The sequence below is a fragment of the Hippocampus bargibanti genome, linkage group LG11 (assembly GCF_051943395.1).
Source record: "Hippocampus bargibanti isolate YZ-2025 linkage group LG11, ASM5194339v1, whole genome shotgun sequence".
Taxonomy (NCBI): Eukaryota; Metazoa; Chordata; class Actinopteri; order Syngnathiformes; family Syngnathidae; genus Hippocampus; species Hippocampus bargibanti.
This window is the reverse complement of record NC_142744.1, coordinates 13,393,552-13,410,004: the sequence shown is the minus strand read 5'-3', so window position 1 is coordinate 13,410,004 and position 16,453 is coordinate 13,393,552. Positions and strand designations below refer to the sequence as shown.

Here is a 16,453-nt window from a genome sequence, read left to right as displayed (position 1 = left end):
TTATACATGTACACAAAGTGCTAGCCGTAAAGTAGAAGACAGTGTCGTGAATCAGGCTCTCTCGTTGAGTAAAGACAGAAACACGTAATCGTATGATACGAAGAGGTCATATTTTAAATGTTTCTGTTCAGGTGTGATTTTTATGTCATAGTATCTTAAGAAAGGATATTTCAGCGAAAGGAGGAGGTTGGAGATGACGTCGTAAAGCTAGATTAGGCGACGCAAACGGGTGGTGGGATCGAATGAGGTGTTTGCCGTAAATCACCGGTCAGCGACGCAAAAGTGTTGGTTACAAGCAAAGCGGAGAAATTGCATTAGTATCATGGTAACTAACGTGAATGTGTTGTCGTATAGTATTACACTATATCTTAAAACCGGTGTTGGCCACAGTGGATGAAAGAGGATTGTAAGGGATCCGTGGTAACGAAAAGAGGGTATTAGCCGTAAAACGAAAGCAGCGTCGCAAACCAGGTGTTCGAGCCCCAGAGGAAAAGGGAGGGTGAGGTGACGTCGTAAAGCAGGAGGTAGCGTCGCAAACCAGGTGTTCGGAAAGGAGGAGGGGAGATGTGACGTCGTAAAGCAGACATGTGTGGGTGAAGAAGGGGGGCAACGAGGTGGAGGTGCGGGGGGTGTCTCGCGAGTGACTGTGTGCTCCAGACACGCAGCGAGGCGATCATGGCGGATGGCCCCAGGTGTAAGCGCAGAAAACAGGCCAACCCCAAACGGAACAGCGGTGAGTGTTGAACTCCACCTGGGCCGGGCCACCGCCTCTATGGGGACCGGGCCCAGGACCGGACCCCACTACCCCCCACCTGGACTTGTTACAGTCGACTTTGGTGGACTTTAAAGGGGGGGCGGTGTTTTTTTAGGGGGGGGGGATGTACCGTTATACCTGGATGGCGTCTCTCCCTCCGCCTAGCGGTACTCTCTCCGAACCGTTAACTGTCACAAGAAGTCAGCGGCGCGCTTTGTTTTGAGACTTCTCTGATTTATTTCAGCCACTTTACGCACTTTTGTAGTTTACTTTTTTTCTCCACAACAACGTGGCCCCTGCTCGCGCGCACATTGTTAACGGCAAGCGGATAAAACCTTGGGCCAGGATCGAGCGAGAGTCCCAGCGGGGCTCGGAAGGGCCGCCGACCCAGCGTCAGGGTAGCTACAACTCGGTTCGTATCGCCTCGGACACTGGCTCCAGTGGTCATAGCTATAGTGCGATGTTTTCGCACGAGGTTTGTGATGATGGCAGAGAGATGTGGATGTTTATTATTTCGTAGCCACTTTCCGGCCCCCCAACCCACCCCGTCCTCCCCCTCTTCTTCCTCATCCTCGCCTTCCTCCTGCTCCTCCTCCCTGCTGCTGCACCAAATGTTGCCTTGTTGAAGTTAAGCGTGGAAGTGATTATACAAAAAGAAGAGTGGGGATACTTTCATCTTCGGCGTCACCCTCACACCGGACTCGCTTAACTAATTCGCTAATTCTACGCAAACCGACGTGGAAGTGCTTGGCCACGCCACACAAAGTGGACCACATGGCATAGTGTGGCAACTACTTTATGGACCTGTAAATTCGGCGTCGGTTTTGAGTCCAAAATCACACCGCGTGATACTTTCCGCGCCGTGATGACATTAGCCTGCAAATGATAGGGACCGTTATTCGCGCGCGGATGGGAGGGGGTGGAGAACACCTTTCTCCCCCTCTCTCCTGTCGTGATGACGTCAGGACGGTGCGTCCGTCCAGGAGTCATCATCACCATCCTCCTCATCCTCCTCCTGCTCATGTTTACCTGAAGGCGGTTCGGCGATGGCTTAGAAATCAGAAGAATTAAAAGAATACCTGCCGAAGCTCGACCGGAAGCGGATATCGTGGCGTGCGTGTCGCGAGGACCTCGACACACACGCACAAGGGGCTGCAAATGACAACCTGCGCGGGTAGCGATGCTTCCCCCCCCCCTCCCGTCTTATTTTTGTTCTGTTATCGTGACCCAATTGTGCGTGATTTCATTTCCTCGACTCCTTTTTCATGTTGCGCGTTGAGTTTGTGCAAAAAAAACAAAAATATTACTCCAAGCGTTGTGCTTCGGCGTCCATTGTGCTGTGCGGTTCATTCGCACTTTTATCGGCTCAATGGCGGCCGTCTCTGCAGTGGGGGGAGGCAGGTTGGGGTGGGGTCGGGAGCCCTCTCCCTCGTTCCTCTTCCCAGCTCGCCTGGCTGGGTCGTTCCGCACAGGTGTTGCCAAAACTCCACCAATGTGCCTATTTGGGAGGTTGTTTGTGACGCATGTGGTGCGTTCATGTTCCTGGGAAGACGCGGTGGGGCATACGGGTGGACTGTAGGCTCGGCGGGTATGTGCTCTAGGTGCTGTCATGGTCGCAGGTGTTGCCTCCTCCTCCCCCCTTTATCTTTAAGCGCCAGGCGAAGCCATTTGATTGTGATGATGAGGATGATGATGGTGACATGATTTGTAGATCATTATGGAAAATACGTAAATCACATGACGCCATAGACAAGGATGACGTTCACGTCCCCATGACTGTCAATTGACTATTTGTGTGTTAACTATCGCGACTTACTTGTTTGTTTTATTAATTAAAAGTAGCAGTGAAAGGCATAAACATGTCACACTTGTGGGAGAAAATTAGACATTATTTCCCATTGTAAAAACGATTACAAATATTGTGTCACAGTTGAAATGCAACTTGTGTTACAAAAATGAATGAAAGAATATGGATAAATGTTTTTGGGCTAAAACAGTAAAATTACTGAGAAAAGTCAGTCTAAAAAATGTATGTTTTAAAATCATTAACATCAGTGCATACATTGTTTTTGAAAATACAGGATAACACAAGGTTAACTCTGAGGGAAAAAAATTGGAACGTTAATCTAGAAAGGACTTTTTTTGCCCAGTAGCTGCGTATTATCAGCAGATTGGGTTGCAGATTGGATTTGTATGGGCTGAAACCGATCACCATTATTGAGTTTCGTGTACCGAAGCTGAAGAAAATTGAATGCAACATTGAAAGAAAATGTCGATGGTGGCCCAATAGCTTGATTTTTATATGGGTACTGACATTGACTGGTGACCAGTCTGTTGTTTGTGCATTTGTTTTCTAGATTTGTTTGGAGACCAGTCCAGGGTATACCCTGCCTGTCGCCCAGTCAGCTGTGTTAGGTTTCAGCTGAACGGTGACCCTTCGTGTCCCTCCTGTGTGTTGTGATTTAACTTCCTGCTTTGGAGTCACATGACTTCTCTTACAGCCTATCAGCAGTGTCCTTCTGCTCTGTACATCATCGAGATAGTGGTTCATGTTTCAATGTCTTATGCATCTTGATCTCAGTTCACATATTGTGTGATACTGTGTTTACACGAATGAGCACATCTGGGTGTGTGTGTGTGTGTGTGTGTGTGTGTGTGTGTGTGTGTTTTGAGATGGGAGGGGGTTGGGCGGTTCAAAGGTCCCCAGGCTGTTTTTGTCTGTTGGTTGCTGCCATGTGATGCTGCCACGTTGCTTTCTCTTTATGCGCCTGTGTGTAACAAATGGAATGACAATGCACAACAGGACGTCTTTAGCAAGTTAGCATCAAGTCCTCCTCCCTTTTTTTGCCTTTTATGGTGCATAGAGGGGGGAGGTGCAGCCCGGATGCTGTTGCTCCTGCTGGTGCTGCTAATGCTATTGCTACTGCTTTGTAACTAATTGAGCCGACGAGTGTGTGCGTGTGTGTTAAAGTGGGGAAACTGCCTCTTTCCTTACCGGCTTTGCATAACAACACTGTTTTTGTATCGACATGCATTAAGGTGTCACATAATGAGCCAGAGTTGCAAAAGGTGTCAGCACATCTTCGGCTTCTGCCTTGTTGTTACATAACGATATGCCTGTGTATACTGTTGAATTTGAATTGTATTAACACGTCATATCGCAATGTAAAGTGAGCACTATAATGACATTTACATTTGTCAACTTTGGGCCTGTGAAGTCTTTGACTTTTTGCGGTTAAGGGTTGTATACATTTGACGTGATTTAGCTAAAAAAGAAACCGAGAATGATGAGACAACTATTTGAAATATTAGCCAAATAAAATAGAAATAACCCAATGGCTGTAGCATCTGGACAATCAAGTGTTTGCTTGCCGGCCTGAGCACCCCCTCTGCTCCTTTTAAGAGGTCAGAGTTCACTCCCGTGGAGCTCCCCCCACCTCTCCACTCCAAACGCGTTGTGTTAGCCATTCGGAGCACATGTGCAAATCGGTACAATGTGAACGCTTAAGTAATCAGATTACATCATCACACGCTAAAATGCTGCGATGTCATCAGTACGCTTTGTGATGCCTTGAACAAAACTAAATACTTGTTATTTTTCCTTTTAAACATACCAATACTGTATTTACCTTTTGATACCCAGTTGGCGGGCCTGAGATACAAAAAAGGGGAAGCTGAGATAAAAAAGACAGAAAAAACCCCACAACATTTTGGTACCCAAGGTGGGAATGGACAGACTGAGAGAAGTGCTGATTTAATCAAAATAACCCTTTGATACTTGATTTGAGACATCCGGGACATTAACAACCACTGTCCATCACAACTGCCAATAATGTGAGTTTTAAGACGACATATGCAGAGAAATAAATAGGGACAAGATTGTATTATTCTGCATTTTACCTTATCTTTAAGAAATGCCTAAACCGAGGGGCGGTTTAACTTTGAGCACAGATTTGATCATATTTTGAGGCACTACAGCATGATCATATTTGTTGATTTACAGTCGTCTTAACGGCGACATGGCAGACGACTTATTAGCAGGTCAGTACAGAAGTCCAGTGTTCGGTTCCGGCTTCAAGGCTTCCTATGTGAATTTTGCATGTCCGTAAATCTCATGGGTACCAAAATATTCCATCCATTCATTTTATAATCCCTTTATCCTCACGAGGGTCACAGGCATACTGGAGCCTATCACGGCTGTCTTCGGGTAGTAGGCGGGGGACACCCTGAACCGGTTACCAGCCAATCGCAGGGCACTCTTAGATAACCAATAACCATTCACCAGCATACCAAGGGACAATCAATTTACCTGCTGTGCATGGTTTGGGAATGTGGGGGGAAACCATAACACCGAGAGAAAACCCACACAGGCATGGGGGGAACATTGAAACTCCACACAGAAAGGCAGGCGCCAGAATCAAACTGGCACCTTAGCACTTAGATGCGGACTTGCGAACCCCAAAAAATAAATACATAAATCAATAAACTTAAGCCTAGTGAATTTAAAATCTCAAGGAATACTTAAAGGACAACCGACACCATTTTTTTGTTTCCTAACTGACATCAGAAAAACATTTTATAGCATCTAAAATACCCAAAACACAAAGGCTGATATTTTTAGTCAAATGAAAAACACCAATAAAAATGACTTAAAGTGTCCAAAAACTACTTCAAATTGAAGCCGGAAATGGCCAGTTTCAGAAGGTGCCGCCCCCTTGTTTGTGACGTCACGCCAAGACGTCTTGCCTTGCTCCAATTTCTTCTCCTCCTTCAGCCATTATTTGTTGACAAAACTGTTATTAAATCAACACTATATATATGCTTATGCAGCTTGCTACCGATAAAGTGTGCTAGCTCTGGCCAGTATGCGGCTCGTGATCAGAGCAATTTTCGCAAACTCTGACGTTGACCAGCACCTTCAAGAAGGCGTGGGTACCTCTTTTGGGTTACCAACTCGAAATCTGATTGATTAGAGCAACAGTTTGATCAACACGTTTGATGCAACAGGGCCCGCAGAACTGATTGTGAAGGGGTCCAGGTAGCTTTCTGACCCTGGTAACAAACCCTGGTGGCTAAAATGTGATTGGTTAAATGCTGAAATACAAAAACACACATCTGGAAGCAGCGCAACAGTGGAAAAGTAACGAAAGGAAGCTGAAAGACTATTTGGAATTATTTAATAAAAAAATCATGGACAAAATATTATTAATATCAGTCCGTGATTCTAATATTTTTAGGCCAGCAGAGAAGGCGTTACAGGCCAACACGGTCCCCCACTGTTAAAATGAGGGATGGAACTCAAGTCGTTTGATTATATATTATTACATACCTAATAATATGGAACATTGATTGTAGTTCAGGAAAATAGCAAAATAACCCTCTCATGCCCATTATTCTTCTTGATAATAAATATAATAATAATACATTTCATTTTAAGCGCCTTTCAAAGCTCTCAAGGACACTTTACGGTCACAGACAAGCATAGGTACGATAATAATTAAAATACAATCACAAATAGAATACAATAAATAAAATACGATTATAAATAGAAACAAGCGAGAGAGCTACACAGAAAATGCGATTTTAAATAGGTGGCTTTTGAGATGGGATTTGAAGGTGGGAAGAGAATCGATGTTACAAATGTTGGGAGGAAGCGAGTTCCAGAGTTTGGGGGCAGATCAGCTGAAAGCTATGTCCCCCCCATCATGCTGAGATGGGGGGGGGGGGGGTGGATGAAGGAAGAAGATCTGAGGGAACGAGAGGGAATAGAAATTTGAAGAAGGTTAGATAGGTATGGGGGGGAGGGGGCAAGGTTATGGATAGCTTTAAAGGACAACCGACGCCCCCGTACAAGTTGTGTCCATAATTTGTAAAATCACTTCAAATGACTTCTACTGAGCGTATTTTACAAAAATTCCACCTTATATAGCTATATTTTACGTTTTGAGACTTGCACTGAATATTCAGGAAGTCTTGTTTTTGAGTTGGTGACGATACCTACCGTGACATCACGGTAGGTATCGTCACTGACCGAGAAAGCGACACACAATGCATTTTGGGTACTTTGTTTGGTCTGAAAACTTCATGTTGATCCCTGTTGATGGCAAAATTAGAAGGAAAACACATAAATAACGCGATGGTGAATCGTTGTGTGTTGCAACAAGACTACTATTTGATACTAGATGACACAAATTCCCAGCAGACAAATCAGCCCATTTCCAAAGGAGCCTGGGCTCCATCTTGTGTATTTTCTGGGACGCTACATTGCATCCAGACGCCTCAAAATGACACGGAAGGACTTCTTTAAGCGATTGCAAACATTTATGCTTTCCTCTTCAGAACTATTGGAATCCTATTCATAACTGGATGAGTAAGAAGAAAGCATCTTCTCCGAATCTGACGCCATTGTTTTGATTCTCGACATCTTGGCGTGACGTCACAAACAAGGGGGCGGGACCTTCTGAAACTCGCCATCCCGAGGTCATTTTGAAGTAGTTTTGGGACACTTTACGTCATATTTATTGGTGTTTTGCATTTGACTAAAATATCAGCCTGCATGTTTTGGGTATTTTAGATGCTATAAAACGTATTTCTGATGTCAGTTAGGATACAAAAAATGGTGTCGGTTGTCCCTTAAATGTATTGTGATGTCACGAGAGGCTGGGGCCTGCAGGGGAAATACACCAGAGAGAGTATTGGCCCCATCTGGTGGAAGGCAGCAATCCAAACCCCACACCTGTGGCTGATCATGGCTTGATTGGCATGCATGGCTTTTATGGCCATAGAGCCTCCGAGTGTGCGGCCGGGGGAGACAAGCTCCATTGTTGTCCTCTGTGGAGAAACACTGAGAAACTGATTGCTGCATGGAATTCGTCGCCAGTTGGGACCATAGCACGGAACACCGGATTTGGAACATTGCTAATGGTGGCTAGGCTACCTAGGAAGGACATCAAGAGGGGTGAGGTCTAGAAACACATGGAAAAGAACTCCGCCTTCAGTTTCACCTCAAAAGAGACTTTATTATGATTTAAGAATTGGAAGGGACGCTATTCTTGCCTTTGTTGCTTGTGAATTCCCCCTGAAACCCTTTATTTCAAACCTTTGTTTGCATTCAAACCTGTCGCCCATTGCGCTCCTTGCCCTGCCCCGCTGAGAGCTAGCCTCTCATGACATTACAGTATAAAGAATCCGATATCAACATTCAGCACATCAAAGGACTTTTTGGATTCTAGTTTGAAATGTCCGACTCTATTCGAAAGCATGTTGCGCTTTACTGAACGTGAGCGATATGAATGTTTGAGCTAGCCATCGCTTAGTACTTCCAAAGCAGCCATGTATATATTGTGTTTTTCAACAGTAATACATATGCATTTATATCATACAGGAAGGATTTAACCGGACGTGCGGTCCTTCTTCTGTGTGTAGTCTGGGAGACAGAGTTGGAGCGCCTTCATTGTATGTACCGATAGGAGCAATAAAACGTGCAGCCACGCTTTGCGACCGGATGATATTTTTATTGGCACACATTGAAAAATGGGGAGCATTTGCCAGCACTGCAGATGGATTGTTCTGTCTTTTGTCAGGGCTAAACAAAATCATTTCTTTAAAATAATCTGTGAGTGGTATTTTATAAATGTTAAGTATCAAAGTGATTACTATAATCAGTTACTTCACGGATGTCAAACTCAAGGCCCAAGGCCCAGATTTGGCCTACCACATCATTTATGTGACCCGCGGAACAAATCATGTCTGTCAACGTTGATCATCTTTGCTAAATAATTTAGTTTGACACCCCGAGTTACTTGGTATCAGTATTGGTGAGGACTCAAAATTTGATTACGAATGATAATAATGCGTCAAATGACGTCATAGATTTAGAAGTATTTACAAATGCAGGGTTAAGTGCCATCCATCTATCCATTATTTGCCGCTTATCTGAGGTTAAGTTACGGGGGCAATAAGGAAGCCCAGACTTCCCTTTCCCCAGCCACTTCTTCCAGCTCTTCCTGGCGGATTCCGAGGTGTTCCCAGGCCAGCTGGGTGACATTGTCTCTCCAGCGTGACCTGAGTCATCCTCTCGGTCTTCTGCCATAGGGGCATGCCCGGAATACCTCACCAGGGAGGTGTCCAGGAGGCGTCCTAATCAGATGCCCGAGCCACCTCATCTTGCTCCACTATATGTGGAGGAGAATGAGGGTTAAGTTTGGCAACAAATAGATTTGTTTTCTTCTGAAATGTCAATGCTGTAAATTACGACACACCCATAATGCATACGTTTTATTGGTCAAAAACCCAGTGCGCTTGGAAAAAAGAGAATTAAAAAATGGTTTCAAAAACGTGCAGCCGTCGTCTCGTTCGCAATGCAGTGTCAGAATCACAACCAAAGTCATCATGTTGCTTTTCGCAGGACTCACATCATCAATAAAATACAAAGGAAAGCAGTTTCAGTGGCAGGCGTACTGCAACAACACCTGCTGATATCCTTGTAGTAAATTTTAGAAACAGATTGAGAGATGAGCAGCAACGACAGGAACAAAAAAAACAAGACATTTGGCAGTTTTGTCTTTTTCCATCTGACTACTGTTGCTCACTGCGTCGTTTGTGTCACCGATGTAGTTGCTCTTTTTTTGATAGTTGTTTCAGAAATTGTAGTGATATACAGTATAGTACAGACTTTTTGTACTTTCTGTGAGCCATGCAAAATTTGAAAGCTTTTCCTTCACTTTTAATGATCACTTTTTAAGCGCACCAGATTACAGCTGATCCAAATCCTTCTTTACAGTTCGATAATGATGCAACAGATGAATGATACAGTCATACCTTCATTAATATGTGATGATATTCATCTTTCATATGTTTTTTTAGAGCGGGGGGAGAAAAAAAGGGTTTTTAAGATAAAGCTTGTGTGTATGTGTGTTAAATCCTCCTCCCCCTTCAGTGTGGGTGGTGGGAAAGTCTTGTGTCTCTCTTGTGGCGGTGTTGAATTTGCATATCTCGCTGTCCTACTTTCTTTCTTTCTTTGGTTGGGCCTGAGAGGCTCAAAAGAAGCAGCTGGTTGCACTAAAGAGGGGGGTTAAAAAAACACGGACCCAAGCACACCACACCGAGCACTGACTGTAGGTAGACTTGCTTACATAACAGGAGTACTTCAGCTCATTATAAAATTTAGCCAATAAAGGAGTAATTCAGTGACCTGTGCAAATGGGATTGGAAAGGTCCACTTGTGGCTCAGCAGAGTTAGTCGTACTTCATTCCAACAATAAAATAGAAATAATAGTTTTTCATATTTCTTTTTAGTTTTTGCTTTTTTGAACGTTGCTGTGCCGATGACCATTTTGTGCTTGGGAGCTTTTTTTACTGAGCGAGTTGCTTGTTCTGTAGCCACAAAGGGACATAAGTCTTCTTGTGCCGGTCCCAAGCCCGGATAAATACAGAGGGTTGTGTCAGGAAGGGCATCCGACGTAAAAGCTTGGCCAAAACAAAATCAAATCAAACATCTGAAGATGGAGGACAGTGATTCGCTGTGGCGACCCCTTGAAGGGAAAAGCCGAAAGGAAAAGAAGAAGAAGATATTTCTTTTTACAAATCAACTATTTAACTCAATCACTGCCATTCACAAATTTATTCGTACATTGAAATTACTGTATGATATCGAGTGCCAATCCCGAATTTGTTCGGGTTGGGTTTTTTTCTTGCTTGCGTGCAGATAAAGCGCTGGACATGGCCACTGGCAATGTTTTTTCTTTTGCACAAGGGGAGGCATTTCCATTTTTTCCATGTTAGCGCTTTGTTCCATTCAGATGTTGTTAAAGCGCTATATAAACCAATACGTATGTATCGCATTGTATTTTGGACAGCCACCCTCATTTCAAGATCATATAACTCCAAGGCCATATCATTTAGGAATCAACTCTTTTTCTGATGAAAGAAGAGACTCTTAAGATTTCTAATGTTTATGTCGTCCTAAAACTCAATATTCTGTGGGTCCCGGAATTTCAGTGACAATGACAAAAACCCTGGCACTGGAGTGGACAGTGGACACTTTTGCATATATCTGGCAGTGAATGAGTTAATGTTGTAAGAATTTGAGAACGTGAAATTGCGCTTTCCCTGGTTAAATTTACACTTGTTGCTATGCAGGCTCGAATGAAGAATACAATGAGTCATACTTTGAAGCATGTCATCAACTGTACAAAATATCATTCATTCGTTTCTTGATTTTAATGTATGCGCATGTGTTGACACGCTAAGTGTTCTTTATTAGCATTTTGAAAATGACCGCTACAACTGCTGGGGCAGTGTGTAATTGAAATACAGGGGTGTGTTTGTGTGTGTGTGTGTGTGTGTGTGTGTGTGTGTGTGTGTGTGTGTGCGCGTGTGTGTGCGTGTGTGTGTGTGTGTGTGTGTGTGTGTGTGTGTGTGTGTGTGTGTGTGTGTGTGTGTGTGTGTGAACACGCACTCATCCCGAGAGTCCGTGTTGATGAAGCTGTTAGAATCAAGTTGCGGTGCTTTGGAGACAGCCGAGTCCCCGCAGAGAAGCGCTAATGGAGGCCACTTGGGGCGCTTCGATTAATGTCTGTGATGCTAACGCACTACATGCTAACTGGGCTAAATGCTCCACAGTGTGGCACACAAGCATACTTCCTATTCAATGGCGTCAAAGTAAAAGTCAGCTTAGTTTTTACCTTGGAACAGATGTTGTGCCTTTATATTCAACTGGCGTCATTGTAAAGGGTCTACAGTACACACATATTTAACTCATTCATTGCCAGGCGATGTGCAAGTAGTTTCAGTGTGTGTGTGTGTGTGTGTGTGTGTGGCTGCCGCTGCTCACCCACAGAAAAACTTATCCTGTGACTGTAAAATGACCTTGAGCGCTCTGAGAGGCACTTATAAATGAAATGTATTATTATTATTATTATTATTATTATTATTATTATTATTATAAATATGTGTCCACTCCAGGGCCAGGGTTTTTGTCATTTTGTCACTTGAATTCCAGGACCCACAGAATATTGAGTTTTAGGACGACATAAACATTCAAAGCAGCGTAAGAAACCGTAGACACCCTTTGAAATTTTTGCTGTAGCTTTTTTTCAGAATGAACCAGTCATTTTCAAATTAATAATAATATAATAATACATTTTATTTCTAAGCGCCTTTAAAAACTCTCAAGGTCACTTTACAGTCACAGGATCAGTTTTTCTATGGGTGAGCAGCGGCAGCCACACGTGCCAGCGTTCACTCAACCTGGAGTAACTCAAATAGATAGAAAGCTAGCTAGCTAATAGCCAGCTATATAGCTATTTAGCTAAATAGCTCGATAGCTAATAAATAGCTAGCTTGATAGCCAGCTAGCTAGATATCGTATGTACATAATATGATATTACAGCTAATAGATTGCTAGATAACTAGATAGCTAGCTAGATAGCCATCAAGTTAATTCCTAAATTGTTTTTTTTTAATTATGGATGGTTTTTTTTTCGGGTTAAATGGCAGACAGCTTTGCGCACACCTTCCGCCAATTCAATGGGCTCAACCTGCCCATAACAGGGTCTTGCCTATCTGTCGGCCAATCCGTCAATAATTTCTTTGTGTTTTACATTCTTACTTTCTTTTGCTTGTTTTCTTGCGTTCTCACAATTTCTAACCTATTTTGGCCTATCTATTATCCATTTTCCCCAACCTTCACCCACCTGTCACCTTAAGGCTTCCCATACCTCCATTAGGTAATGAACAAAGAACTCCACGTTCCAACATATGTATTATGCTAAAGTACATGTTATCCAAACACAATAATTAGGGGATATTTTTAGAATAAGAACACATCCTGCTAGGCCCGAGAGAAGCCGTAACGCTCTGCTGAAGCAACGTATGTGCACCCACACACATGCACGCTTTTGCCCTGTTCAAGTATTTCTGTAAAATGAGCAGGTGACTAGAAGGCTTACTAACAAAACACTCGGAATCCAGTGCACAGAAAGTTGTAGACTACAGAAAGTGTTGGCGTAACTATAAAGGTGTGTCTCAAATTCTCAATGTTCCCTGACGTGGCTGTTGTGCCACAGAACACTTGATGTGTATATGCAAGCGTGTTACATTGGGCCGCTGTAATTGCGACATCGTGTTTGAGACATCTCAACGTGAGGGCGTCACCTACATGGGAAGCAGGAAGTGACAGAGGACATAAACAGGAAGTGACCGATTTTAACCTTGCTTCCTCACGAGTCACTTCCTGCGTGGGAACCTGACTTCCTTGTATGTCACTTCCTGTTACCTTTTATGATTCTGTATGTTAATGTTGAGTAGTTCGGATGGAGTAGTTGATCCTGAGTTGTGTGTATCCTTAGTAGGATGACATCTGTACAGATGAAGTCCTATTAAGTCCACAGACTGCAAGGTAACGCAACTCATTATGAGGATTTTTTTTTTACATACAGGATAGAGTACTACTTGGGATACAGTACCACATAAGGCACACGGGAAAGTAAACTACTACAAAGGATGCTTTTTCTATGCATTAGTGTGTATCCCAACTAGTACTATTGTACATGCAATACACATATGCTGCATGATGATGGAGAAGTCCATAGGGTTCATAGTATTTTGGAATATACTACTGTCACGGTTTGCAAGCTGGTGATGGCGGGTGCGGATCCCAAAAAGCAGGCAGGAGGGAGCAGGAGGTTGTTTGACAAATTGTATCAAAATAAAGGTCAGCAGGAATAAAATGTAAAACATCAAAATGATCTGAATGGAAAAAATACAAAGTATCAAAAGAAAACCAAGTGTAAAAGTCCGCCAAGGTTAAACAAACACATGCACAGCATGCAATTGCAGACAAAGCATGCAACAAACAATGAACCGACACCGGATGGTCATGCCGGGTGTCCTTTTAAGTGTCAGTGATTAAAACGACCAGCACCTGCGAGGCTGCAGGCAGGGCTGACGTCGCTACCCGTTGGTCACCAATCTGATTGGGACGAACAGCACCTGTGCAGGTGCAGGCGGGGCCGACAGCGCCCCCCCCCCCCGTTGGTCGCCAACCAGATCATGACAGTACCCCCCCTTCAAGGGGCTGTTTCCAGAAGTCCCAACAGTCTCCCAAAAGGTCCACTCGCGAGGGAACAATGGTGGAGACGGCAACCGCTGCCTCTCCAGCATACGACGGGCGGCGGCCTGATGGGAACGGGACTCGGCCTGGGGTGGCCGAAAACGCGGCACGGATCGTCGTGGGCGTGAGTGCGATCCCTCTCGCGCGTTCACGCGACGGCGCATGGCTCAACGTGGACGTCGAACTGCCAGGCGCAGAATGCCACCCCGTACGGCCGTATGGGACCAGGTCTCGGCCGGACGGCGACAGGTGCTGGTCGTCCCGATCAGATTGGCGAGCAACGGGTAGCGACGTCAGCCCTGCCTGCAGCCTCGCAGGTGCTGGTCGTTTTAATCACTGACACTTAAAAGGACACCCAGCACGACCATCCGGTGTCGGTTCATTGTTTGCTGCATGTTTGTTGCATGCTTTGTATGCATTGTATGCTGTGCATGTGTTTGTTTAACCTTGGCGGACTTTTACACTTGATTTTCTTTTGATACTTTGTATTTTTTCTGTTCAGATGATTTTGATGTCTTACATTTTGTTCCTGCTGACCTTTATTTTGATACAATTTGTCAAACAACCTCCTGCTCCCTCCTGCCTGCTTTTTGGGATCTGCATCCGCCATCACCACCTTGCAAACCGTGACAACTACGACAAAGGCTGTAGGACTAAAGACGCTTAGAAATCACATTTATTATTATTATTATTATTATTATTATTATTATTATTATTATTACTCAGGATACAGTAATATTTAGATTACCGTAAGGGTGACAGAATTACATTAGGTATACCACTATTTTTGATTTAAGACTACTTAAGATGGAATACTACAAAATGTACTATGCTACTTTGATTATTTGATTACATTGGATACAATATTACTTAGATTATACTACTTCATAGGATATAGTACAGGTTACCTTGTATGTACAGTACAGCACTACATAAAATACCACACTCCATTGGATGCAAAACTACCGTATTTTCCGGTGTACATGGCGCACTCAAACGGCTTGATTTTTTTTAAAAGATGACCCTGCGCCTTATACGCAGGTGCGCCTTACATGTGAAGTAATGTTGAGCCACAACATGTCTTGCAACTACTGTCAGCATCCAGCAACTCCATTTCCCTCTGTAGAAGAAGTAGTACATGCCTTTACTGTAGTGGCTTATAATGTGTTGTGCCTTATATTTGGAAATTTTGATATACATATTGTACGTATTTATATATTACATTTGGAAAGGTTTTTTCATTCATTGAAGGTGCGCCTTATAGTCCGGCGTGCCTTATATATGGAAAATATTTGAAAATCCACAATTCATTAGGGGTGCGCCTTATGCTCCGGTGTGCCTTATACATAGGAAATTACAGTATGTAGGGACGAAATGGTGAGTATAGTTTTTGCTTTTTTGAATGTTGCTGTGCCGATGACCATGTTGTGTTTGGGAGCCTTTGAGCGAGTTGCTTGTTATGTAGCCACAAAGTGACATAAGTCTTCTTGTGTATATAGTATATTGGATGGTTTTAAGAGGCGCAGGGCTATATAACACAACACTACATTGATTTGGTCACTTAATGGGCTACGATACTAAGAGTATGTAGGATAGATGTGGGACTTTGTTTAACCTGCAATAAGGTGGCAACCAGTTCAAGGTGTGCACCGGCTAATGTCCAGAGACAGCTGGGACAGCACACTCATTTCTCTTGAATAAGGGGTTCAGATAGTGGATGGACGACCCTGTATGATGAAGTCTTCCATATTGTTGTAAGACCAAATGGAATAGCAGGACTATTGAGTATCCATATGATATGATACAGTACAACATAGGCCATGTATGTTTTTTAGGGTACAAAATAATTTGATGTGAAGTATATAGGATAGACCATTAAACTAGCTAGCTTGCTATTAGCTATCTATTAGGTAGGTAGCTAGCTTTCTATCTATTTGAGTTATTCCGGGTTGAGTGAACGCTGGGGCGTGTGGCTGCCGCTGCTCACCCACAGAAAAACTTATCCTGTATAGTGACCATGAGAGTTCTGAAAGGCGCTTCTAAACTAAATGTATTATTACTATTATTAAAAGGGGAAAAAATTCAATGGGACTGTTCTTTTAAGATGGTGTGCAGCTGCTCTGTGTTGAAGTCTAGTCACATCTCGTTGCAGACAGAAAGACACACAAACGCACGCACGCACGCACACACAGTGGAGTAGTTGTCTTTCGGGGGGTTGGCTGGGTTCCCATGCTGCACAGCTGCACTAGGTCAACACGCTCACACACATTGGTTTTGGTCTGATGATGCGCTTCTCATCAATTTTGCTCACCTGTGGCAAACGCGCATGGACTTCTTTTTCGTTTGGGTTGTGCACTGCTTTACTGTAATCGCCCAGCAGTGTTTTTTTTAACTCATGACTTCTTATTTGAGATCACCAGTAGTGATGTCAGCAAGTGCTCGCAGCCCCTTCACACCTCCATTGACTCATTTACATAATTGTCTGCACACACGCCTTGATTGGACACATCTTCTTTTCCTTTCGGCTTTTCCCTTCAAGGGGTCACCAGAGCGAATCAGTGTCCTCCATCCTCAGTGGTTTGATT

The 16,453-nt window shown here is 43.7% G+C and overlaps 1 protein-coding gene across 1 annotated transcript in view; it reads left to right on the top strand.

Annotated features, from left to right (window-relative positions):
* The first annotated feature begins 348 nt into the window (after positions 1–348).
* Positions 349–16,453, top strand: part of LOC148891673 (zinc finger E-box-binding homeobox 1-like) — a 34,417-nt gene continuing 18,312 nt past the window's right edge. The window contains 1 exon segment of the mRNA XM_089008030.1: positions 349–733. Coding sequence (XP_088864156.1) covers positions 676–733 — 58 coding nt within the window. The 5' untranslated portion in view covers positions 349–675.